Source organism: Colletotrichum navitas (assembly GCF_030913465.1).
Source record: "Colletotrichum navitas strain CBS 125086 chromosome Unknown LY79scaffold_135, whole genome shotgun sequence".
Classification (NCBI taxonomy): Eukaryota; Fungi; Ascomycota; class Sordariomycetes; order Glomerellales; family Glomerellaceae; genus Colletotrichum; species Colletotrichum navitas.
This window is the reverse complement of record NW_026850681.1, coordinates 55,710-81,479: the sequence shown is the minus strand read 5'-3', so window position 1 is coordinate 81,479 and position 25,770 is coordinate 55,710. Positions and strand designations below refer to the sequence as shown.

At 48.5% G+C, this 25,770-nt stretch overlaps 6 protein-coding genes across 6 annotated transcripts; 4 read left to right on the top strand and 2 right to left on the bottom strand.

The window, feature by feature from the left end:
* Positions 1–5,902: 5,902 nt before the first annotated feature.
* LY79DRAFT_86756 (uncharacterized protein) lies at positions 5,903–6,844 on the bottom strand. The gene is made up of 3 exons (XM_060565175.1): positions 6,739–6,844; positions 6,638–6,677; positions 5,903–6,569 (listed from the first exon to the last, which is right to left on the bottom strand). Coding segments are annotated over exons 1-3 (459 nt in total). The 5' UTR covers positions 6,741–6,844; the 3' UTR covers positions 5,903–6,152.
* Positions 6,845–7,138: 294 nt separating this feature from the next.
* Positions 7,139–8,056, top strand: LY79DRAFT_571918 (uncharacterized protein). Its single transcript, XM_060559299.1, has one exon. It carries the CDS (start codon positions 7,484–7,486, stop codon positions 7,994–7,996), a length of 513 nt encoding a protein of 170 aa, XP_060407681.1. The 5' UTR covers positions 7,139–7,483; the 3' UTR covers positions 7,997–8,056.
* Positions 8,057–10,038: 1,982 nt separating this feature from the next.
* Positions 10,039–10,966, top strand: LY79DRAFT_571913 (uncharacterized protein). The gene has a single exon (XM_060559298.1). The coding sequence runs from the start codon at positions 10,102–10,104 to the stop codon at positions 10,558–10,560; it is 459 nt and encodes a 152-aa protein (XP_060407680.1). The 5' UTR covers positions 10,039–10,101; the 3' UTR covers positions 10,561–10,966.
* Positions 10,967–14,034: 3,068 nt separating this feature from the next.
* Positions 14,035–14,348, bottom strand: LY79DRAFT_86629 (uncharacterized protein). Its single transcript, XM_060565174.1, has one exon. The coding sequence runs from the start codon at positions 14,246–14,248 to the stop codon at positions 14,072–14,074; it is 177 nt and encodes a 58-aa protein (XP_060407679.1). The 5' UTR covers positions 14,249–14,348; the 3' UTR covers positions 14,035–14,071.
* A 1,896-nt stretch (positions 14,349–16,244) lies between these two features.
* On the top strand, positions 16,245–16,816 carry LY79DRAFT_674664 (uncharacterized protein; the record flags this gene model as incomplete). Its single annotated transcript, XM_060564336.1, has 2 exons — positions 16,245–16,658; positions 16,727–16,816. 2 exons carry the CDS (start codon positions 16,245–16,247, stop codon positions 16,814–16,816), a joined length of 504 nt encoding a protein of 167 aa, XP_060407678.1.
* Positions 16,817–19,610: 2,794 nt separating this feature from the next.
* On the top strand, positions 19,611–20,813 carry LY79DRAFT_86579 (uncharacterized protein). Its single transcript, XM_060565173.1, has 2 exons — positions 19,611–19,662; positions 19,766–20,813. The coding sequence occupies exon 2, from the start codon at positions 19,922–19,924 to the stop codon at positions 20,684–20,686; it is 765 nt and encodes a 254-aa protein (XP_060407677.1). The 5' UTR covers positions 19,611–19,662; positions 19,766–19,921; the 3' UTR covers positions 20,687–20,813.
* Positions 20,814–25,770: the final 4,957 nt, after the last annotated feature.

Genomic DNA, 25,770 nt, shown 5'->3' with positions numbered 1-25,770 from the left:
CCAATGCGAAGATGTCTCGGCATCCGGCCGCGCGTGCCTAGGCTGCTTCCCCGGTTGCCGCCTTGCCTTTTTCCGCATCTCCTTGTTTCTATTGATGACAGGCGTGTCACTGACAGGAAGAGTTGTTTTCCCTGGTTCGACTGGCTCGTCCAACAGATGGGTCAAGAAGAAAGAAAAACGTTTAGTGGACTTGGGATGGTGTGTGGGTGGGCGAAGTCTTGCCCACCAAGGACAAGAGAATACACAACGTTTACGCTTTCTCAACCAGCTACCTGCCTCGGTGTGTACCTAGGTACGTGCGTCACCGCCATCTTCTTTTATTACTTGGGGGTGCTAGGTCTGTCGCACCAGTCATCATTCCACCCTACCATGCCCGCCTCGTCCACTGTCGCCAGCGTCATTGCAAGCACGTCGACGGCCGCCGTCCGCGGCTGGCCTACCGAGGTGTTGCCGAGGTACTCCATCCAAGTACACCAAATCGGCGATACTACAGTCCCTCTCTATCCTTGTCCCTCTTGTTGCTGGCTTGTGCTGCTTGGGTCTGTTGGGGCTGTTGATGATGGTACGTCCTTCGCGTTACCCTTCGTACCTTGGCGACGGGGGTGTTATTTGCCGTGTCTGGATTGAATGACCCCGGCATGTGCGTGTCTCGTCCACTTTTCGCATCTAGGCCATGACCAGAGCTGGTGGCAGGGGCATCATCCGCCTGGGCGGTAGCATCTGTTTACTCGTGAGCTTGATTCGATGTCTGGCGCGAGAGGAATTCTTGGTCTCGTATTCTTCGCTCCTCCCGCTTTGGCTGGCCCGCGTCGCTGTTCCCGCTCGATCGATTCCCACTGCAGCCTGGTCGACTGTCACAGAGTACAGAGAACTAAGACAAACCTGCCGGTAATAAGTACCCTCTATCTCCTAGGGAGGCTACTATATATACATCAAAGCCTCGGGCTGTAGAGGTGGAGATTCCCGGCCAAGGGAGAAGAAACGCCAGCCCCGGTTCCAAGTCTACGCATACTCCCTGCTCTAACAACGCCAGCAAGGCGGGGGCGCATCGCCAAGGCAACAGGCTGAATACTGACGACATCCAGAGGCTGTATACCTTTTACAAGGACGTATACCAACCGTGTAAACAGGCCAAGTAGAGTTAACACAGGGCCTAATCTTGATAATGGCGACGAATTGAGCCGCGTGACACTGAATCGACGGCTTTTCCAGGTTGTGGTGACATGTGTGATATACGTACGTATTCCAGCGGGGCGTAAGGACGAAAATGGACGAAAATAGGAGGGTATTATATACAGAGTCGAAGCACAGACAGCACGACTACAATTAGAACATTAACCTAGATATGTTGCAATAGGCCCAGACAGGCTGGCATCACTATTGCCCATCGCGATAGGCTGGCATTGCCATCATCTACTGCGATAAGCTCAGCCAGGCTAGTATCGCTAGTATCTATTACGATAGGCTAGCATCACTATTACCCATCACAATAGGCCTAAATAGGCTGGTATCACTAGTATCTATCGCGATGTATCTAGTTAGACTAGTATTACTATCACTGATAGGACTATTATTCTAGACTATCCCTTCTATAAATATTTAAATATATAGATTTCTAATTTTACTACCTAAAAAACGTAAATTTGTATTAGTTAACATGCTATTACTATTAACCTACAGACGAAAAAGTTGGTTTTTAACACTACTAACGGAACAGACTGTACGTAAAAGCCACCCATCCCAGCCAGGTCAAGGTATATATAAAGATTAGGTAAGCTATTCACAACTATTACGTGTAGTACGATCGCCTGTTTAATATCAGGCATGCTTTTCTTTTCCTACCATCTGGTGTAAACAGTCGCTAGTCTAGGCTGGGAACTCGTGCCTGGTAAAGCGATTAAGTCTACACTAGGGAGGTATTAAGCTGGGTGCCTAGTTAATCTGTTCTAAGCGGTCTAATTAAACTACCTAACAAGGTTGATAGGTAAAATACTATTAGTCGCGAGGGTGTTAGAGTTAGTACTATTAGGACGATATAAGGTATATGTACTATTAATATTTGTAAATCTAAGTCGCGGCCGGACTAAGCTATGTAATAACTAAGGCGCATAATTAACTAGGTATCAACATTTTAGAAGAGCAATTAAAATCTAAAGAGACGTAGGAATTCTAGTTACTAATCTTGCCGATGTTATATTGTAGTTTTATAAAGCCTAGCCTAAAGTAGCTAAATAGTAATAACTGTGGTGTTGTATCTAGGGCGCTACCGTCACTACCCCCGTTAGGCTAGCTCCTTTAGTAGTAGGAGCTTACATTCCCTTTACTAATTATCTATAGCTATTATTCAGAATATAAAGATATATATAGTATACTATGGGCCTATGGCCTTTTATTGTGATTTCTAGAGCTTCTGCTGTTGCGGACTTTTACTTTGGCCGGCCGACTTTACCAGTAAATAAAAGTTAAGGGGGGCACTTTTAGCACGTGTGGCTGGTAGTGGCTCTAAAGCTGTTACAACCTTAAGGGGCTCTGGCTGATCGCCGTCGCCGACATACGGGCGCCACACTAGCATACATGCGCTACAGGGTAATTCGCACTATAGTTAAAGTGAGGTCTAAGTCTGTAGTTGCTCTGACTTATTAGGTATCTATAACCCTATTAGATTATTAAGGGTTAAGCGTACTGTGATCTTACTATATCGGGTGAACTAGTCTAGGTAGCCTATGGTGATCTAGAATAATTACATTAAATAGATATAGTAGACTGTATGAGCTGCTGTGCGAGTGGTTCGGAGTGCGGCTAATAGCGCTGAGCTAGTAATTGGACTAGAACCTCGGTTGCACGTAGGCATGCCCTGAAGTGTGCTGGCTACTGCCGTGCTTAGTATGGGAGTTGAAGATAGTATAGAGGAGTAGAAAAGTGGTTGTATTTAGCTTCTTCCTAGATTAGTTATATGAACTTAAGTGGTAGAAAAGGGAAAATATTATTGTTCTGCGAGAGACGGCTGAGCAGAGATTGGCTAAGAAGGCCCTTGAATAGGACCTGTTGAAGAACCTTGCAAGATTCGAGCAATGGCGAATGAATATAGAACGCTTCTAAGAAAAAGAAACGGCTAATGTGTTCTGTGGCTGCATCGGGAGGCCAGTGGGTGGCCAGGTCATACGATTTTAGTGCGTAACAGACGCTTAAAGCTGGGGAATAGGAGAGGATGGATTAGCGCTTTAGGGTGGTGGAATAGGTGCTTGACTTGATGGATTAGGAGTCGTAGTAGTATCTGAAATGAGGAAGAGGAAGACACTGGCTATATGTAACCTGCGTTGTGATGCCTTTATGGTATTGCTGCTGTGGTCTTGTAAAGTTTTAGTGGTGCTGTAATAATAAATAGTCTGGTCCTACTCGTCCTGACCTATTCTGTGAATGCTATTTCTTCCGCTTAGTTAGACTGTGACGTCCCTAGTTGGGCTGACATGATTTTGGATAACTTACTAGGTTTCTATAGTGTTGAAGAAGAGCTATTGATGTAGGCCTTGGAGCTTATGCTGCCTTGAGGAAGAAAAGAGGCTGCTGTGACTGTGACTGTGGACCGGCTAAGGCTGATGGGAGGAAAGGAAGTAGCGGGAATGAGAAAAGGACGGGCGATTGCGATACTTAACTGACGAGACGTTGTTGACGGCAAGCGGGGGACTTGCAGAAACGGTGACGTATATAGTAGAGCTTTGTTGAGCTCTGGCGATGGTGCTTCCTGCCCTTGTGCCGGTTTGGATATGTTGTCCTGGATGCTGTTTTGAGGAGCCACCGGGATACCGTCGCAGTTTTCTGATGGCCCCGAAGACCTAATTGTACTAGTCGTTACTGATCTCTCTATAGTAACAACTTTCTTACGCCTAGCCGATATAGAGGAGCATATCTATTCGCTTACACGGACTTAGTCTAGCTCTAGTATTGATGGTGACGTAGTGTCTTAGTCTATTAACTAGGAGTTCTATCCTCGGTAGCTAACAGGAGGCGGTGATAGACTTACGGTTCTAGCGGCTGGAGTTCTGGTAGAGGATGGCGGTGAGGGTTAGGGCGATAGGGTGACAAAGCTAGACGTGGTAGGACTCTGTGTGCTGCAAGAAGTAGCATATCTTCTGGCAGGCCTAGGTCCTTCTCTATAGGATTAAGAGTAGTCTATCTTCTGCCGGTAGGTAGCTAGACTAAGACTTAATCTTACTACTACAGCCTAAAGACTAGATAGACAGCCTTATTACTTAGGTTAAGATAGCATTAGGCGTCTTATAGTCTTATCTTTCTAGAACTATTTAAACATTAAGGAGACATTAAAAGCTACTAGAGCTTACCTAGAAGTATTTGGCCTTACTATTGATGAGGATTTGGCCTAATAAGATATGGAGCCTGTTATTGTAGCTATGATGAGGGCTCCTTAAGGAAGGCTAATATAAAGGGATAGAGATATTGATAGTAATAGTGGGGATATAACTCTCTCTACGTAGATAGATATTTAGGAACCTTATCGACCTAGGCAACTACCCATATGCCCTACATTAAGCGCCGTGCTACGCAGTGAACCTAAGAACTCCAGGGCGACAACCACGCTACCGTTATGACTAGAATAAAGTAGCAGGCGCTAATTAGAGAAAGTAAACTGCGCTGTTAAGCTAACGGACGGCTGGCGCCGTGCTGTATATCTAGGCGAGGAAGACAGTAAGGTTAATAGGGGAAAGCTGGGGGCTATTAACATGTGGTAGTAGAGGCTTTGTGATATGCGTTAAGACGTTAATAGTTTTGGGAAAGAGATTCTAAGTCGCCTAGCTAAAAAAAGAAAAGCTTGTGGAAAGCTATGCTAAGGGTGAGGATGCTTGTATAGATCAGATCTGTTTTATACGGCATCCTTAAATCTGGGGTATCATTATATACTAGGTCTTAATATTAATAGTAGTAACTAACTATATCTCTAACTTAAGGCAAAGCTTCCTTTCTATAGAGCGAGAGAAGTTAGGTGTCTAGATAGTTTATGTCTCTAATTAGGGACAAGACTGTCTAGAGGAGCGACGGAATAGTGGAGACATATTGTAGTAAATATGTCAATCCTAGTTGTCGTTAGTGCTCTAGTGTCTAAACCGTGAGGCGGGTAAGAAGGGGGGCTAGCTTAGGACGAGGTAGAGTAATATAAAGGGGGGGAAAGATGTAGGGGAAGAAGATAGAGGAGAAGGGAGAGTAAAAGGGGTTAACGTAGATGGTATGGATAGAGTCTTTCGCTAGAAATGACGCGGACAGCGTATTCAGATTTAAGCAGAAAAGTAAAGTAGAAGAGCTAAGAATTAATAGCGTCTTTGTCGTTTAGCTAGTTTGAGTGAAGCTAGGTGCGTCTTATAAGCTTTAGGCTATTACGAACGCCTAATAAAGGCGGTATAGTTTGAGTAGTGCAACTGTAGGTAGAATAGTAGGCGGTAGGAACAAGATAGGGGAGATAGACTCTCACGCAGTAGCTTCGTCTAGACTTAGATATTACTAAGGGGAGCTATAAACGCGAGGGAATACAATAGAGACTCTGTATACTACGCTATATACAAGATGTTTAGAGACTTATGCTTGTGCGGATAGAATGCACGTATAACACCATGCCAGATTCCTCACTCTATGCTTACATTCCCTTAGAGCAGCTTTTCAAACTGGACTTCGTTTACTCTACCACCCCCTTCCTGAGAAAACAAAACTCTTCCTAAAAAAGAAATAACTCTCATTTCTCTATCGTCTGCATCGATGGTGTTGTCGGGATCAGAGTTCATCCAGTCGATAATATGATTGTGAACATGACCCATGGACAACCCCTGTGTGTTATAGACTGTCACACATGGCTGTTACTACTATAAGTCTTCAGGAAAGCATTTCTTTTGGTGGTTTTTCAGGGTCAATTCATCACGCTGACATTTAATTAGAACCCCGGTCGAGGTGTACCTAGGTAGTAATTGATTTCCCACGACAGACCAGGATTACAAAACACGACTTCTCGTTCCTCCAGGCGGCTCGAAGCACTAGATACATCAATTCTGGCTCGCCTCGATCCGTGTGATGAATCTGCTCCAAACGACCGAAATGTACATGAATAAAACACAGTACCCAATGCCAGACAGTGCAGCCAACCAGTCCCACTAAGACAAGGCCAGCGGATGGTTCTCTGCCAGCGCCAAGTACGGCAGGCACGGGTTGTTGCATGCCACGGCGAGGGTGAGCCAGGGCATCAGAGGAGTGTTGGCGACCCTCCAAGGCGCCCCGATCAACTCGTCCCTGGATGGGAGAGCGAAGATAGAGGGATCGACAAGCAAGGGACTTGGCGCAACCCCGTCCAGGTGGGGGGGGGTTCCGTGGTGATTAGCATTGCAGTCCAAACGCCACGGGTTGTCGTCGTCGGCCTGCTGGCGGATGGACCCTGATTGGGTCTCATTTCCTTGTTCAACGTCCCGTAGGTTGTCGGCCCCGTCGGGCAGACTGTCGTTCCCATCTGTCTGGTTGGGTTCCGTCCAAGATGCGTCGGGCGACGAAGGCATCGTCTGCATCTCCAAGTCAACCTGGCCAACCCGGACCGACGTTAGCTAGCCTACCTGACCTGACCTGACCTGACCTGACCTGACCTGACCTGACCTGACCTGACCTGACCTGACCTGACCTGACCTGACCTGATGAACTGCCGAAAGCCGAGAGAGCTCTCTGCTCTTCGTTCTCTGGAGGTTCTCTTACATTTTGGTGCTGAGACGATGACATGTCTCGATAAGAGGAAACCGATGTCTCGTCAGGTTATGCCAGTGCTAGCTAGCCTGTGCTGGGTCGTGCTGGGTTGTGGTAGGTCGTGGCAAAGCAAGGTGGTGCACAAGAAGGAGGCATGGGTGTCGGGTGTGTTGAGAGAGCAAGGCTTTAACTAGAGAGAGAGAGAGGGAGAGCTTGTCGGAGATGATCGACTTCTCATGGCGGGTGATGCTTCGCTCAATCAAGCCACGTCATGGTCTTGGTAGCCTGGCTCATGGTGTGATGAAGATGGCAGCCAGCAGCTGTGGGCCAGGCAGAAATGCATCATGTTTACCTTTTGTTGCTTTATTCCCCTGCCTGCATTGTCTTAACATGTTCTTTTAACACTCTCTCTCACCTCTCTGCGTTTCTGATGCTGCTTGTGGTTAGTAAGCATTCTTACACAACCACCAGGTAAAGAATCCAGACAGCACATCCAAGTTACATAATCAGCTGACAATAGTCACCTGACACACGGAACGTACTTCTCCCACCCTCCTCCTTCCTTCTGCCACATCCTTTTCTCTTATTCACTTCAACATGCAGCAAAGAAAAAAGAAAACAAACAAACAAAAAAAGAAGAAGAAGAAAAAAACAGACAAACCATCAACCCTTTCTCTGCCGATTGGAACTCTTCTCCCCATCATCTATTCCCTCTGAGAAGATATTCTTTTCCCATCGCCGTCATTGAAGCGTCAACATGGGCGAAGAAGTATCCACCAAAGAGCTTGCGGCCTCCGTCTTCAGCCAGTCACGCCTCATGTCCACTCGTCTGTCTGTCCGAGAAGGACAGGAAAGCAACAAATTGTTCTTGCATCAGTTGGACAAGGATGACGACAACGACGACAACGACGACAACGACAACAACAGCCTTTACTCTGACACTGACGAGCTTTTTCAACAGCTGAAGCACACCTTCCCGACCGAGAATGACTCTGTCATGACTGTACGCTGCTGGATCGCCTCTCTCATGTCACGCCGCGGCCTGTGCCCTGGTCCAAAGTTTATGCTCCCGTGGACCGGCCGCGAGTTGCACCACCCATCACTGGACTTTGCCTACGTAGTCAAGGTATTCAAGTTCTACGGCGTGGACGACGTGAGCGTCAAGTTCCTTGTCAAGGATCTTGTAAAGTGCCGCGAGGTAACAGCTTGCCCCCTCCCCCTCCTTTTGCTCCCTCCCTCCCATTCATTCCCTTATTCCTTCCTTGCCTGATCAGACAAGTCGTTTGTTTTCTGACAGCCGTGGCACGGCAGGAGTATCAGCGTCGACGCCGTCAGGCCCTAGAGCAGGGCCTCCGCTGGCCTCCGGCCCCCGATGCCGACGCCACTTGCTTGCTGTCGCGCCGTGCCGTCGTCATGGCCATTACCGTTTTCTTGCTTGTGGCCATCCTCACCTACCTTTGCGGAACCTCTCTCCTACAACGTGGACGGCTTCTGGAGGGATAGCAGATGTTGGTTGATATTGGACAGCATTCTGAATCCAAAGTTCAAGATGAAGGCACAGGAGGGAATTTGCGCAGCTGGGTGAACAAACCCTCGCAAACACAAAAAAGGCTGACAAAGAGCAGGAGGATTTTCCTTTGGCAAGCTTGGCGACCATGGCGACCAAGAAGCAAACCCGGAAACGCTTAGGGTTTATGGACAGAGGGCGGCGTATCTTTCAAAGGGTCCTAAGAGAAACAAAACAGACAACCGTCGTCTGTTTGAACAAAGACATTGAGCCACCATTTGCTTGTTTAGACAGGCGGACCATTTCCCTGCGGCCAATCAATTTCCAGCAAGCAGATCCAGAGGTACAAAGACCTTGTCGTGACTGCTGTTTCCCAAGATCAATGTTTGTCGTCAGTTGGTGTTGTTATTATGGGGGGCCTGCCCGCCTGCCTTAATCGTTGCGCTGTGGCGGGCGTGTGGCGCCGTGGGAGCCCCAATTTTGGGCCCCGCCTCGTGGGCCCCCGGGCCACCTCTTGGGCTCCCACTTGGAGTGTGGCGGGGGTGCAGGTACCTAGGTCCTCATCGAACGGGGGGAGTTACTAGCTAGGTAACCGCTTTCCTATCTAGGACATCTTCTTTTATACGATTAGTGTTGTTGACTGGTTTGTCTCACTCATCTTGACCTTCAAGAGATTCATCTCGTCATAGCATAAATAATCTCACACTATCTCTATAGACTAACTTAGTTATTTAATTAGTTTCTTACGTACCGTCCGCCTAGCACCTGAATCACAGGCGACGAAGACGCAGGTCTCGCGCCCCGCCCTGAGCCCGCCCAACACAGGCAACGCCCTCAGGTGCGCAGCCGTCCATTTCCACAATATACGAGTTTACTGCCATCCCTGGGGGGGGGGGGGGGGGTGGCTGACTGAGTGAGACTGCTCGATGGAAGGGCCGAAGTTGGCCACGTCTCGTGGCACAGCAGGAAAAGACAGGAAAGCGAGACCCCTCATTGTTCCCTTCCTGTCTTGGTCAAATTGCGCTTTGGGAAGGCAGGAAGGCAGGAAGGAAGGCACCAAGCAAGTTCCTTGCTTTTGCTTCTGCCTCGCGCTGCTGCTGGGAAGAAACAAACCAAAACATCTTCTTCATTCAACTGGCTCATCGCATGAATCCTGCCAGCTGTCGTTCGAAAGCCAAGCTTTGCTTGCGCACGTCGACATCGTCTCCTTTGATCAACAGAAATATGTCTGTCGCCACATGCAGCACAAAGCTGCAAGAAGCTGGCCCATCGACCAAACCTGGTTCGAAGCAGCCTGTTGCCCAAGTGACTCCTTTCATCTGACAAGCTACGCGATCTCGCCTCGCTGGCTTCTACTTAACGCAAATGTCATGCAGTAACACTCTCCGCCTAGTCGTATTGATACATACTAACCGTTCCCTCCCTTTAGTCATCCACTCGACGTCTGTAAACAACTTCATGAGCTTTGCACCCCGAACCTTTCCCTGTTCGCCACGAAGTCTCATGTCTGATTCTGTCAACAAACGACGATCCAAAGAGGAACGCTGCTCCGCATCGAGCCAGGTAGTCTTCTCTCACTACCTCGTCTTGGTGTCTCCCTCCCGCGGTCCTGGATAAGCCCGCCGAATATGGGACATTGATGTGAGTGAATAGTCCCGGTGCCTGTTCCCAGGCCATGACGCAATTGCTCGTATTCACAGGTCTTGGCTGATGCTGATTGTTTCGCTCAGGTCGTCCTGACGATATAAACGCCCGCTACCACGGCCTCGAGTTCAGCACCATCCAAAAGGACGCCCCGCCGGCCAGAGACAGCGTCGACCCCCCAAGAAGGAAATTACAGGCAATGCAGCAACTGAACGTGATGTTGCATGGCGAACATGCCAAGAACATGGCACTGCTGGCGAAGCTACGGGGGGTTATTTACGCAAAACCCCCCGCCGCAGCGGGTTTTACGTATCGTGATATTACATAAGTACTGGATGAACTGCACTAGACCGCTTATGGGGGTTGTTAGCGGTAAGTCCGCCGGCTCGTGGGCTTCGCTGGGGGAGGTCAAGGTCGAAGTGGCAGACGACAGGGCGCCATTCCAGTTCTTGCAGGAGAAGGGCGACCTCACGGAGGGAGGACTCCGAGACCCCCCTGGCGACGATGACGGCGTTCAACATGTCGCAGCTACCGGGGTTACGGGCACAATCGACCTCTCTAAGGAGCATCATGCCCGATCTGAAGAACCCGTCCAACGTCGAGGACGGGCCGCAGAAGAAGAGGACCGCAAAGATATCGAGACATGGTTGTTATTGTTCCAGAGTGTTGGCGCATGGTTATAAATCACGGATAGACACTGTGCTTATGGCGTTAAGGAGGGCAATCCAAATGAGGGTGTTTGTTCTCTTGACCTTGTTCCCGCTCTTCTTGTCTTTTGCTGACCTGGGGCTGCGGGGGCGACGTCCGTGTCTCCCATACCATACCATGGTTATATCGCTTATGATTTAATGTGGCGAGAGGAAGAGAGATCGTGCTCACAGCTCTGCGATTCCCATTTACGTTCTTGAGGGTGTCTACAGTACTAGTTTAGTAGGGTGGGGCGATCGGGGATTATATTAAGCCGATGGACGATAGGTTTAGCTGAAAGTTGCCCGATCAGGGGAAGATAAAAGGGGCGATAGACAGATCGATGGAGCGACAACTAATCCTCACTTTCTTCACACATACCTACCTTTTCTTGTACTATACAACAAGTCTTTCTAATAATTTCTTTCGAACCATGATAACACAAGAAATCTAGGAGATCTCTACCCTTCTGATCGGCGAGATCTTTACCTCGATCGAGGGGCTTTCTTCCATCGATCAAGGGGACTTCTTGGACTGATCAGAGGAAGCATCTTGTGTTGCTTGTGTAGGTTGTGGTGTTTCTCTCTAGGTCACCGTACCGCATGATTCCTCTCTTACCCTACACGTCTTCACTAGGTCAAGAGTTTGGCCAAATCCATATGCAATATGGCTACTAAGTTTTACCTCGTGGCATCAAGACAGGCCAACAAGTTGATCCGGACTGTGACTGTGGGAGCTGCTGATTGATTCGTGCTTTTGTTTTAGTGTGACCAGACTCTTGACTAGGGAGGTACTCTATTTAGCACTCATTATCTCAGGTAAGCCGCTATCAATTAGCACGTCACCATCACTATTGATTTACCACTTCCACTTCCCATTACTCTTACAACCTTGGGCAATTTTCGTCGGCTAGACTCCGTCGCCGCAATGTCCGCAGGCGGTTAAGAGCCTCTCTCTCGGACCCACGTAGCAACAGCCTCGTTACTTCCGTGCCCTGGTATGCCCTCCCTTTGTTGTCCATGACCACTCCATCCATCCATGCGTGCCTGCGACTGCATCAACCAAGACACTGTGTGCTTAGCAGCACCTCAGCCAGAATCATCCCCAGTTACGACAACATGCCGCGAAACAAGGTTGACTGACCCCTCGCCCTCGAGCCATACAACAATCCCGTAGACGGCGTCCAGGCTCCGCAGCCTTGGTCACTGCCGGCGCACTGCCATCTCCGTCGCCATCGTCACAAACCAACCAACGATTCACTTCACGTGGCGGGACCCAGACACGCGCCGCGGCGGCTGGTGACTTACGAGGCTGGGTACCAAGTCTGTCATACCTTCCTGTTGCATATGGCGGGGCTGTTCTAGAAGTAACAGCACGAAGTAGGTACACGCAAGGAAGGTACCCAGATACCTCCTACGACCGCCCAGTATGAGGTACCTACCACAATCACCGTGGCCCGGCACCAGGTAATTGATTATACAAGTCCGGGCCTGCTATCTTTCATCAGCAGCGAACCCCCGGGATCCTTCCTACTTCGTATTCCCGACCGTGACTACGATTGATACAAACGCAGCAAACGCTTCTCGTCCATCGATCCCCATCTCTCCTCCGTCGCTCACCCAACCTCTGCTGACCGTCCTGTCTACCGATTCCTTTGCCGTCAATACCTTTCTTCCCGCTGTCTCAGTCCACAAGTAGACGCAGCCTTCACTTTCGTTTGTAACATTGCCTTACGCCTCGATAACTATCATGCAATGACGACGGGGGCAATTGCCCAAGCTCGTTGGTTTTCATCCCGTTGCAGATGAGAGTGGTCACCAAGATGATTATGGATTCGCGACATCCCCATCGACTCACTCGCAGCTTAATTCGTCTTGGACACGGTTAAGCAAGGTCGCATCACATCTTTTCCGGCCCTACTCGCGAACACTCCTCCTTGGTTGCGTTTGCAACTCCGTATCTCCACCACCGTTTGATCTTCTTTGACTGTTCCAAACCGCGCTGTGAGACAGTTGCCATTGCCGAATCGTGATGCAACTACTTGGCGGTAATGGATTACGGTAATATACGTCGTTATATTAGTAGTTCCCGAAATACGTTTCGGGGCGTGGGGTGAGTGAGTTGATCGCTGGGAGGACCTTAATATTTGCTTGATTAGCTGTTGGTTGTGGTGGAAGCTATGCTTATAGGAACAAAACTTATAGTATAGGAGGTACAGAGTCCAGCGTAGCCAAGTAAACGCAAAACCTCTTGCATCGAAAGCAGCCGCTCTGTTTTGGGCATGAAGAAAGCAGGCCAGCAAACATTGCTGACGCAGAACAATGACGTTGCTGGTTAAAGATGAAAGAGCCTTTCCCACGTAGGTACCTAGCTTGGGTACCTAGGTCCCTAGGTGGGTACCTAATTGGTTAGCGCCGCTTGCCAGTGGTATGAGAGGGATTACGTGTAGGTACCGTACCAATTACCTGCCTACGGAACCGCAACAGTGGTTTCAGCACAGCAAGACAGTAGTAATTACCACTTACCTACCTAGGTACCTAGGCATCTACCTACCTAGCTTACAGCGACAGTGATATGCGGAGGAGCGTCATGACATAATCAGGTACTCTCCACTCCGTACTCATTCAAAAGTCTTGCTACAACGAAAAAGTTGATCCAATGAGTAGCTGATACTACTTTTAGTGGGGTTCTTTTATTGGCCCATCATGGTGCCAAAAGGGGATATCCTTGTTGCTGTAATAGGACTTTCGACCCAATACTGCTGTATCTAGGTAGCCTCTCCGAGCTACACCTAAATACATACCACGCTTCCTTCACCCCCGCCTTTCCTCCCGGTTCAATCCACAGCCACACTCGCTCCGCCATACACAGAATCGACGCAAAATACGATACGTCGCAGCCGTCGCCGCCTTGCTATCTGACAAGTTCAGGCCAAAGTTAAGGTTTGTTTTTGCTGCTGAGTTTATTCATCCGCAGTCTTCCGTGTCGAACCTCGGACAGTCATATTCTTCTTCGTGGAGTGATGTCCAACCTAACAACTGTCCCAGTTCTATCTGACCATCCTGAGCGACTTCGAAAACAAATCGCACCTCCTCGTCTACACTGCCGTAATCACCGAAGAACCTTTGTCCACGGGATCTCCTACCCGAGCGTTCTATATCTTTACTGACTCCGCCGCCTGCAGACAACACCCGGCATTCCAGCAGCGTCTGGCAAGCCGCTCGCGTCAATTCGAAAGAAAAGAAAAACCGTGTCTCCCTCCTTTGACACGCCACGAGAGCAGCCCCAATACCGTTAGCTTTTTTATCACACCTCGACTAACTTCGTCAACATCCTCTCTTGCGAACCAAACACGGCCAAAACCTGCAGACTTTTCTGTCTGCATGAGTGCCGCGATGGCAGGCAGGGCTTGGTCTACCCTCCGTCCACGTTGATTTCGCGCCTGATGAGATGGAGACGTGGTGCAAACAAGGATCTGGGAACTCGGCGGCGTAATAAACAATACCATCATTTATTTCCCTGCTTGCTGGGTCTGGTTGCTCTATCCGTGGTGATAACAAACCGTTGCGAAAACGAATCAGAACATAGGACAGCAGACAAGGGAGGGGGGGGGAGGCAGCACAGGTGACGCACACTGCTGGTCTCCCTCAGTCCGCCCGCCCTAGTCACGGTCGGGTGCATCATGAGCGTTCGCAGGCATAACGGCTGAGTCCCTGCGTCGTCGTCGTCGTCCTCGTCGTCCTCGTCGTCGTTATTTGGTGGCGAACCGGGGCGCAGTGGAATCTTTGAGTTACCTGCCTAGTAGTCTGCTATGTTGACCAGTTGCAAGCCACGAAAAATATGTGTATGCGTCAGTTGGCAGAAATCGCGAGACCACTTGTTCTATGTCTCCTATTGCTTCTTCTACCCTACTAATACTGGCCTATAGGGGCCAGAATAACGAAGGCCATCTTTTCCATCACCGCTGCTGTCCATCATCGCTGCTGTTCTCGGGTCTGCTGTTCTCCCCCATCTCTTTTACTCTGCGACGTCGCACGCTGTTGCTGATACCAATCCAAAAACAGCTGTCGTCCCGTCGCATCAAGCTTGACACTCCCATGCTGTCTGCCTCCTAGCTGCGCCCTCACATGACTCAAGTCATGCAAATACGTCAGCCTCTGGCTGGTTTCTCCCTTCACCTCGCCATCTGTCCAGCGAGCTTGCTTGCCGTCGATTATATCCCTGTCCTTTTCCCTACGGCCACCTGTGCCTAGCTCAGCAGCGTGAGCCCTAGTGCTGCTGTAGTGCTGGTTGAATGGCTGAGGTTGAACGACTGGCTGGACGATTGATGAGACGGCCACCTCGTTGACTGGATGGACGGCTATCTGGGCACCTTTTTCCTAGGTGCGCGGATCAACAGCAGGGTAGCCATTAGCCGCCGATGGGGTGTCGCTGACGGCATGCGGCGCTCTCGGAACCGCATCAGGGTGCTCCTCGTCGTATTTCTCTCGCCATTTCTTGAGGTTGGTCTTAAGCCACGTTACAAAAAGCCCCTTGTTGGTTTCCCATGTCGTGAGCCACTTCGTATCGTCCTGTGTTGTATCACCTTCACTCCAGCCAAGGTGCTCCAAGAGTACTTAACCGGGGTCTCATTCCTTCAAAAGATCATCAAAGGTTTCGTACTTTGTGCAGTTTGTTGATTCAAACTGATGGTTAAATCGCCAGATTTGCCGCGCACATAGCCTGTGGTCTACCCTAGACGACGAGGCTCCATCCATAGCTTGCTGCTGTTCCTTGTGGCGTTTGGCTAGCTGATTAATATCACCTAAAGGCATACTTTTTAGGTATAGTCTTTTGGTAGTAGGGTCTGATAGTGATAGTCATCTACTCACTGATTTTCGCCGTTACAACTCGTGTCGTTAATCTCCAAGGGCCGTGGTCGCTCATGAGATTGTTGCTGTCATGGTGCTTAGGTGATGGTGGCAAGGATGGGAAGCCAGCCATCTTATGCTCAAGAGGAGCAAAGGAAGAGAGTGAGAAGGTGTCTCAACATGTCCTGATGACTCATCTTGCCGACTGTTGCAGCGGAGCCCGGACCCGCTCAATACGAGCCCTTGAGACAAACGGGAGAGGCCAGTACAAACTAAACGGAAAGGCCGAGAGACAACAGAACATGGCCCACAGGGTTTGAGACAGAGACCATTCTGCTTGGCCCCAGATGGAAAACGAGATGATTGGCCAGGCGTGTGAGGGCTTGGCGACAATAATCTCCCTCATCCAGCGGTTTCCGGACCCTTTATTATGCTGTGCTTTTGATGCCCTCCTGTGATGTTCACGCATACTTTGTCAGGGGGACGACCCGTGTATCTACCATCATACTCCAAGGATGATATCTAGATAGCTGCCCAGTCGCAAAGCTGTGAGCTCCGATGTATTACTGAACTGCAAGCCCGCTGTGAACAAGCCCCATAGCTTTTCTTGATTAAGCCACCTCATCCGCCGACTGTTCAATGCACGACCATGGAATAATAACTCAGTCCCCAAGTTTTCTTCCCAGCAGGTAAGACTTGCTTGCTAAGATAGGTTCATGAGAGATTGATTATGCGGCGTTCGATGCAACTGCCACGATGCACCTCTGTATTGTTTGTGTGTCCCAAGACAGCCGGCCCTCTATCCGTACCTACATTAACCAAGATATCACATGGCAATCAGTACCTCGGCTAGAATCATCCCTGGCTACCGCATTGACAATATACCCAGGAAGAAGGTAGACTACGTGCTCACCCTCAAGCCACGAAACAATCCAGTAGACAGCATTCAGGCCGAATCAACCTTGCTGGGGCTCAGGCGTACATGGCACGACGCTGCGGCCAACCACACCGACTTTATCCCAATCGCCAGCCGCCCCGTTGCCGCTAGCATCAAGACGAAACGTGATGACGGCCACACGCAGAAGGCTGCACTACAAATAGGCATTTGGCAGACAGGACAGTGGAAGTTTCTTCTCAACAAGGCCAGACCAGATGCTCTTAAGAAATTGTCCTTTCTCCCAGGCATAGTCGTCCATGGTCATAGGTGGTGTTTCGTGGCGACCACGTACACAAATAGCAAGACAGTAAGAGACTCACTAGTCAAGAAGCATCTATACCTACTTAGCAGTTTCTCTGACTTTTTTTGTAACAGACCCTTTGGACCAAGACCAAGTTTAGGAAGATATCGACGCCATTAGGCACCCTCCAGGCCATCAAGGGTCTTCGCGAGATCAACGCATAGGCAGCAAATGTCTTCTGGCCGTGGTATAAGACGCATGTACTAAAGATGCCTATCGTCGCACCATCACAGACCTAGGACTGCCAAGGCAAGTCCAATTCATGTATAGATACAAACCATTCCTGATGCTTTGTGTTACAGTAATACAGACTAACAGGCGCACACCACACAGTAGCAGTGTACGTGGAAGCAACTAGTGCTGCATCCCGGGGCACAAACTTCACAGTCGCAGAGACATCAGGCAGAGAAGGACAGACAGAAAATAACAGTAGATACTGGTGCTCTGATGCGTATTCGGGTTTAAGTGTGGGTATTACGTGACATTATTGTTGATGATAAAGCTGCTGACGCAAGAAATAGATATCCCTAGCTAAATTAGGTATACGTACTGCGGTGCCTACCTTGTTTAGATCTGTTGTGGGGAACTGTCGGAGGTTTTTCCGCTACAGTTCCCCACTGTATCTACCTGTATGCGGTACGTACCTGCACCACTTCACGTGTCAAAGTGAGCCAGTTGGAATACGCTCGGGCCCGCGACAGCGAAATGTCATTAGATGGAAAAGAGCATGTGGGCCGCTAGGCCGCATCTGGCATTACCGCCGGAACAATGTCGGTAACATTTCTAAGATAGATAGCCCCAGCCAAATTAGGCGATTCCGAAAATACGTACATCGTAGAAAAGTACAAGCTTGCTTGAGCCACACTGATCTTCGGAGTGGGCCACACCACACCAGGCAAGCCCACACAGTGTAGGTAGTGGGCATAGGTAGTTGGTCCTCCACTACCCACTCCATCACAGGCAACGGCTACCGGTAGCTCACCCTGATCGGCTGCACCATCTTCATTCCGTCCGACTTCGCAAAGCCGCATCTTTCTTCCAGCCCAGGGAAACAGATCATCTCGGCCTTCCGCGATCCCCTCAACCGAAGCCAGAATTCTCTACACCCAGAACCACCACCCAGAAGTCTAAACGTCTGCTTGCACTTCCTCTTCCCACGCAAACAACCTCGCCCACCCCCCCGTAATCCTGCTCTCAAATCCATCTTTTTTATGATACCCTTAGCTCTCCGCCATCCCAAGAGGTTCTGTACCCACTCCGCCGAACGCGTCTTCACATTGGCACTCGGCACTGCACATGCATTGTGCGATTGATCGTATGTAGGTATCTTTCCCCCTTCCACGTCGGTTTGTGTCTGCCTGCCTGCTTGACATCGACGGCCGTCATGTCATGTATGATCCGATTTGACAGGATTCCTACGAGGGGGTGATTAGAAACCATGACTGCGACCTTGTAGTCTCCCATCTCTCCAGGTCATCCTCGCCAGCTCACTTTTTCCACGCTTTGTTGCTATCCATTTGCATCATTGCAGACGGCGCGCAAGGTGGCTCGCTCTCGGGCGCACCTCGAGGCAAAGCTGGGATCCTGATGCTCTGTATCACAGGGATGCATTGCACTGTCCACGGTCAGGATGCTGGGAGAAGCTGAGGTGGGGTGAGGTGGGGCTTTTGATTTGAGAAAGCACGTGGCTTCTGAGATGAGGCACGTATGCACGCGCGTGCGTACCTTTTTCAGTGCGTACCTTTTTCAGTGGGCAGCTTTTTCAGTGGGCAGCTTTTCAGTGGGCAGCTTTTCAGTGGGCAGCTTTTCTAAGTAGAAGTTCCCAGGTACCTATATATACATACTACCTAGGTAGGTAATAATGACGTGACGTGACGTGACACGACGCGACGTGACGAAGCCCTCTGCAGTACATACCTGCCTAAGAACGCGGGTCAGTGACCAACTATCAACTGCGGCGCGCAACGACAGGGCCCCTTTGCGAATTGCTTGTTTGTGTTGTGAATATCCATGGTTTAACCTTTGTATCGCTACCCGTTTCCCCCCTACTTCATGCGCCAAGCGGCAGTACTTCTTGTCCGCTAATTGTGGCCTGTTCCGAGCACGCGCACAGTCGACGCTCCTCTCCCCGACTCCAACACAGCGATGCGCGGCGCCGCCCGTCCTTGTATCGCTCGTCCTCCAGCCTGGTACATACATTGCATTGCATCGCAGGCATGAAGTCATGTCATCATTGACCGGCCACGACGATGACCAAGGGATCATGATAACCGGTGACAGTATCATCTGCCCTGTGACCTCCCCGGACGGCATCATCATTCTCAAGTTGCGCATCTCCCGTTCAGCACATCATCGCCCCAACCAACTCTGTCAGACCTCTTGATCCCTCGGGCCAATGCCGGTCGACAAGCAGACGGGGGGCTGCTGGGCATCTCGTGCACCCAAGCCTTGAGAATACCATCAAAGATCACCCACCACCACACGGCCGCCGACTTGCTTATGCAGTCTCGACGGGCATTCATGTCGTGATTGCAGCCTGGCCATCTGGGCTCCCGCCATGACTTGGGTCTCTCCATTGGGTTGACCGGTATTTTCCTTCTTGACGTGACCAAGATGCCGTCAGTCACGTACGCAAAAACATTGGTACCGGGGCCTCCTCTCACTCCACCCAACCAGCCGAGGCGGTTGATCGCGACAATAACAACATGATTGAGAAGGGGGCTAGTAACACTGTGTCTTGACGTCTTCATCCCTGTTGCATGCGGTCGCGTTGCGTAAGGCGTCCACGGAAGGTGCTCTCAAGCACCTTTCATCACACGTCGACGTACTTACCCGTTGCAACACCAACGATCAACAACACTTTCGTGCCATCTTCACATCTTCACATCTCCCCCCATCTTCTCTTCTCCCCTCTTGACCCTCCAACATAGACCCCACGAACCCATCCGATCACACGCACGCGGCGATGCACTCGTCTTGATTCATGACCAACTTGCGTCCGAAAGCTTTGGTAAGCACTGAAACAAAAAACCCTCTTGATCCCCATTTGCTCGCAGCACCTTTTAGCGGACAAGGTTGTCGCTAACCACCCACCACATTGAATCACGTCACAGACCAAGAATCTTTATTCCGAAATCTTCGATCTCGATACTACTTAAGAGGACATATAGTTAGACGCCCCACCTACCAGCGGTAGAACAAGTCGCACCTAGTCCTGTATCCGACGCCTGGTCTCCCAAGCGACAAGAGAACCCTCGCCCCAAGTTGAGATGTCGCTAGCGGGTTCCCTCGAGATTCAGCTCCCGCGCGTCAAGGCAGCCACAAGCATCCTGGCGGAAAAGTTGAAGAGCAGGGGGAAACGGGCCGACTTGTACAACCTCCATTCTGAGACACTGAGTCAACATTGGGGATCTCTGGATAAGGCTTTTCCCATCCAGTTCCGCCCAATTCGATCAAGAGGTCAACTGAGATTAGGGACCATCATTGTTTCTCGGCTATATCAAGTGACCCTGCTTGCGCTTTCCAAAACCATCGCGCTGCCTGATCTTTGGAAACCTGGAGGGTGGCTCTTCGATGCTGCATCTGAGGTAAACCCTGACAACTCTATCCTGACAGAAGAGGCCAGTCGCTCTCTACACGCCAAACTCGGCCTCGGCGGTCGGAAATTGCGAGCAGTCTCCCATAGCCCTGATCTTGCATCAGCCGCCAATGCCCCATCCATTATCGACACACCCATGTCTCCAAGCCCTGAACAAGACGGGGAGGATACGCGCTCGCCAGAACCTCATCGAAACACACAAGTTGAACGCAGCTTCTCCGAAGAAGCCGACTTGCTTATCCTCGGCTTCTCTGCGGGGATGATGACCAAGGTCTCGAGCAAGGGCAAGACCAAAGTCTTGACGACGGCTTCGATTTCGAACAATACTATGGTCCCGCGCTGCACCAGTCTGCTACGCCAAGCCCTCCTCCTCATCCCGAGCCTCTTGCCCAGCCACCCACACCCGAGGTTGTTAAGAAAGCTCACCAGCAGATAACCGAACACGAGTGGCTGGACAACCAAGCGATCGGGGCCCTCATCTATCTTGTCAACCAATCCAGCCAGGTCCGCTTTTCTAAAGATCGTATCTTTTTTGGCGACAGCCTCTGGGTCTCCCTGGAGAACAACGACGTTCCGGAGTGGCTGGCCAAATACACTGCAGCAGTCAGAGCATCCCAGCTTCTTGTCTTCCCCTGCTACTCAAAGAAGCACTCTCACTGGTCACTCGCTGTTGTTCACTTGCGTGACGGCATGGCAGAGCGTGCTACTCACTACGATCCCCTACCCAACCTGTGCAGCAGCGACTTGGTGAAGCAGCGCCTGACAGTCACGCTCAAGGCCCTTGGGCTGCTGTTATCTTCGGCCCCTGCCACGTCACAGGCGCTCAGTGTCGTGTTTGAGAAAGGGGTACGTTTGGACAATCTCGTTGCCCTGAATGCTTGTCAATGTAATACTGACCGTGTTTAACACAGGCGTGCGCAACACAGCGCGACGGATTCACCTGCGGATACCACCTCCTGTAGAACTTGAGGGAGATTCTCCACGGTCGCGAACCAGGCCTCAGCCGACCCCACTGTCCAAGACATGACCACAACCTACCTAGACCTCCTCTCGGTCTATCATCGCGACTGCTCCCTGCACGTAAGCCAACCAGACCTCTGTGTCCTTGAAGCGCCAGGCCTCACCACAGTCACCACGTAGCCCCAAGGTGAAAAAGCTCGGTAAGCTTTCTCTTTTGACCATGTGCCCTTTGAACCCGTCTAATGCCGTTTTAGAGTCTAGTTTAGTCTTGGACCGTCACCTACCAGTATTTCCCCAGCGGCTTGTTACGTCTGCTCAGGCAAATCGCTGCGAACCCGCAGTACCTTCCAATGCCATGGATCCCACAATAGTAGATGTGGCAGCACTATTCCACCGCGCCAGGGAGATTGAGCAGGAGAAGGACGCCGGGGCTGCAGCAGAAGCACTCGCACAACATCAGGCGCTGATAGCCCGGCTCGAGGAGGCTCTTCCAGTGGCGACAACAACTTTGCACAACGCTGTCTAGAAGAACAAGGCTGCGCTTGTGAAATTTGCTCTCGATGAGGCTAGCATGATTTCTCAGGCAGAGCCAGCAACCTCAGCAGCCCCAAATGCCAACTGGTCAAGGTTTGTAGAGCAGGCCAACATGGCTCGCATGGGTGTTGGGTCCAACAAGGAGGAGGGTAGCCCCCTGCCGTCTCTCACAGAGGCCAAGGAGATGGTCAGGAACGCGCAGACGCACTGTGCCGCTGTCAAGAACCAGCTGGTGGATGCGAACAACAGACTGAGAGGTTTGGTGAAGGAGGCCAAGAAGCAGGAGACGCTCCGGGCCTTGGGTCCAAGCTTTGCGGTGTTGGGAGCACTGGAGAAGGACGATTCTCAACACCTTTCTCCGTGCCGTTTCATCTTTTTCTATTATTTCCTGGTGGACGTGGAACAAAACACAAGTAGATACTAGGCTTTCCCCTAAGAGCTATCAGTTACGTAAACCCGATATAACAATATCTTGCTTGAAATGGGATTTCTGATGCTTGCAAGTGTGAAACTTATGCCTTGGGCCACTTGGGACATTGTCTAAGTTTTAGGCCTTGGAATTCTGCCCCTATGATGTATCTTAGATTCTTAAGACATGTCTCTTGGCCACTTGATACACGCTGTTAATGGCAAGCATTTGAGTAGTGGATGGAGTTGGTGGCTTGCACCCTGAACGTTTGACCTTGAGAAATGTATACTGCTATTGTTGCCTGATATTCCTTTACTGTCTGCCCTCTGGGGGGGGGGGTTTATAATAGTTTATTGTGACGGATCATTATAGGCTTACTTATTATGTCCTCTACTGATTAGAGAGAGTTTATTTTATAGCTTTAACTAATCTAGAATAGTGATTTGTTGTTTGAGCTTTATTCTACGCCTTGTGGCTGTGATGTCAGTAGTGGCAGTAAAGGGTTTACGTACGCGGGTGCGGTGGATGATGCATGGCATGAACCATGATGAACCATGGGATAAAGATTATGGCATTTAACGGGTGGGTGAATGGATGGATACTTGAGATTAAATGGTTATGCCCTTTTTATCTTTACAGCAGTTTCTGGGAAGAGAGAAAGGCAGAGAACTATACTATCTCTCTCTCTCTTTCTTTTTGTAGCACCCTGTGGACACATATTTGTAACCATGGGTTCTATTGTTAACGCTAACGCCCTAATCTTTATAGCCACTTCTGCGACTATGACGCCTACTTCTACGCCCTGGTCGATGGGAAAATACGCCCTGAAGACTCTACCTGTGACCCCTTGCTTGTCTAAAGCTACGCTATATGGCTCTATCTCCTAGCTAACAACCTAGTCGCCAAAGCCGCTGGTCTCTCAAGCGTGGCAGACTCTTAGTTGCCTGCAAGCTTAAGCGAGCGGTGTTCTGCTGGACCTTGTTGAGGCCAAGATGCTAACGTACGGCGACAAGTACTGGCGATACTTGTAAGACAAGCAGGACGTCATGTCGCAGCTGCATCCGAGAAGCAGTATACCCCTTGCGCCTCATCATGGTGAGAAAGGATGGACAAGAATCCCACCTGTTGCCGACCACTGAAGCTGACTCCCTAAGCGCTGTAGTTCCTCACGCGATGCCTGTTATGGCTGCCCTAGCATCTAAGACTGCCCTGTCTTAGCGTTGCCCCCAGCCCATCCGACTCTATTAAGGGACAGATCTACCAGGCGTCTGACACCATCGAGACCGATACCTGGCTGTCCTAGGAGTAGAAGACGGCGTACGCGAACTGGCCGCTGAACAGCAGCACTAGATGTTGAAGACGGTGGCCTGACGGTTTGAACGCAGCGTCAGGCTGGCGAAGCTTAAGAGCTACAAGGACGAGGACACTTAAGGTGTTGGCATTGAGGTTAATGTCCCCAAACTCAAGCAGCTAGCCACACTGACTTGCAACGCTATTGGAAGGTACCCTATGTCTCCTGTGGGCCTTGATTTGTTGTACCCTCTCCTGTTAGTTTAGTGTGGCTTTACGCTAGAGTTTCTATGAGCTGGCGGATGGGACTTGGCATTGACTGTCTTGTATGCAACACCACCTTTCTACCCACCGCAAATTGATCTTGCTAAACGTTTCTTTAGCCCTCTGTTGGCTTGTCTGGACGGTTTGCATGCATCGATATAAACAGAGCCGAATGGGCCCTATGGGCCTAGGAACATTAGCTGCTGAAGTCTAATAGGCAACTGCTTGGCGGACGTAGTTGACTGTTGGCCTATAATGTCTCAACGCTTACCTGCTTCTCTTGATTTGTTTGGCGATTCTGACGGCGTCTATTGTGCGGCCAGTGGATAATCCTTTGTTGTCCCCTATTGCTGTATCCTTGAATTTATTAGGAGCAAACAGTATTAAGGCTCCGCTTGACTGCGCTGCTGGCAAGCTTATTATAGCTGCTGTTGACTTGTACAAACGGATTACTGAGGCCTACAACAACATTGGCGCTGCCTACCTAGGAAACATTAACAGCCTTTATGGCGCTATTTGGCCTAGCGCCTAGCCATTTATTCCCCTTGCAACCTCCCCTGCGTTGACGCCCTTGGCTTCTTCTGTCGATTTGTCTACGTCCTGGGCATTGGCGCCTGTCACGTTACCCAGCTATTCTACCCGCGAGAGTTTACGACTGCGAAAAAAAAGACCAGTAAGCTTCCCTACTGCTGCTGCTACAGTCTGTTGCATTAGCAGCATCTAAAACCTATTTTTTAGTCTATACACTTATACTATATAAATATAACACCTATATAAATTTAGGTTTTTAGGTAGTAAAATACAAAATCTATATTTTAGTAATATTTAATAGTTATAATTTAAAGATATATAATAATAATAATAATAAAGGTATTTAGACCTATATAAAGGCTACTTATTAGTAATAACCTCTTCTTTATATATAATAGCTAGCCTACTAAATAACTAAGTTACTAAAGTTATAAAAGTAGTCTTAGACACTAACTATATATTTATATAAGAAAGTAAAGTTTATAAAGTTTATAAAGTCTATAAAGTGTATAAAGTCTATAATAACTCTTATTATTATTTTTTACTATTATTATAAAATAAATATACTTTTAAATAAGGGAATTAATATATAAATATAAGGAATTAATATATAAGTATAAGTCTTATATAGATATAAGATATATACCCTCTAATTAGTCTAAAAAATAAATGTTAGTATAACTAAATTCTCTTAGACCTATATAAAGTAGCCTTTCTTTTCCTATCTCTCTTTATAATATTCTTCTTTATAATAAGGTTAATTTATTTAACCTTAGGTTTATTTATATTATTTACTTACTATAGCTTTATAATATATTCTATAGTATAAAATATAACTATTTTATTTTTCTACTTTAGGTTATATCTTAAAAAAGTAACTAGTAATTAATTATAACTTACTACTATTATCTAGCTACTTACTATTATTTTCCTTCTTTAAAAATAGTTATCTTAGTATTAACTAGTTCTATAAAGCTAGTAATCTTAAGGGGTAATATAAACTTATAGCTAAGCTTTTATTAAGCTTACTATAAGATATATAACCTTTTTTATACTATAAACTATATTACTTTAGTATAAAGCTAATATTTTACTTTACTTACTATTTCTTTAAAAAGATAATAAAAACTTAGTAAACTATTCTTTTTTAACTTTCTCTAGAGTATAATTTCTTTTTTCTTTATAAGTAGTCTTAATAACTTCTTTATTTTACTATATAGTAGTTTAATAGTACTTTTAACTTTATTTAATAAGTTATTAAGACTAATTAGTAACTAATAATAGTATTTCTCTAATAATAAAAGTATATTTATTAATAATAAAAATAATAAAGTCTTTAAGCTAATTTACTACCTTATTTACTACTTTAATAATAATTTTCTCCTAAAAGTAAAGCCTTTTTTTAAACTATAGCCTTTTACTATACCTAAAGTAATAGATCCTCTTTTTTTTATATATAAAATCCTAAATCTACTAGTTCTTAGTAATCTAGAATAAATCTCTAATACCTTCTTTAATTAAGTTAATACTTT

Bases quoted from the DNA above. Each gene is read 5' to 3' on its own strand.
- LY79DRAFT_86756 (XM_060565175.1), bottom strand. The intron at 6,570-6,637 runs GTCAGGTCAGGT...CGGGTTGGCCAG, and splicing joins GTCAGGTCAGGTCAGGTCAG to GTTGACTTGGAGATGCAGAC.
- LY79DRAFT_571918 (XM_060559299.1), top strand. From the start codon at position 7,484: ATGGGCGAAGAAGTATCCACCAAAGAGCTTGCGGCCTCCGTCTTCAGC.
- LY79DRAFT_571913 (XM_060559298.1), top strand. From the start codon at position 10,102: ATGGCGAACATGCCAAGAACATGGCACTGCTGGCGAAGCTACGGGGGG.
- LY79DRAFT_86629 (XM_060565174.1), bottom strand. From the start codon at position 14,248: ATGATGCACCCGACCGTGACTAGGGCGGGCGGACTGAGGGAGACCAGC.
- LY79DRAFT_86579 (XM_060565173.1), top strand. From the start codon at position 19,922: ATGTCGCTAGCGGGTTCCCTCGAGATTCAGCTCCCGCGCGTCAAGGCA.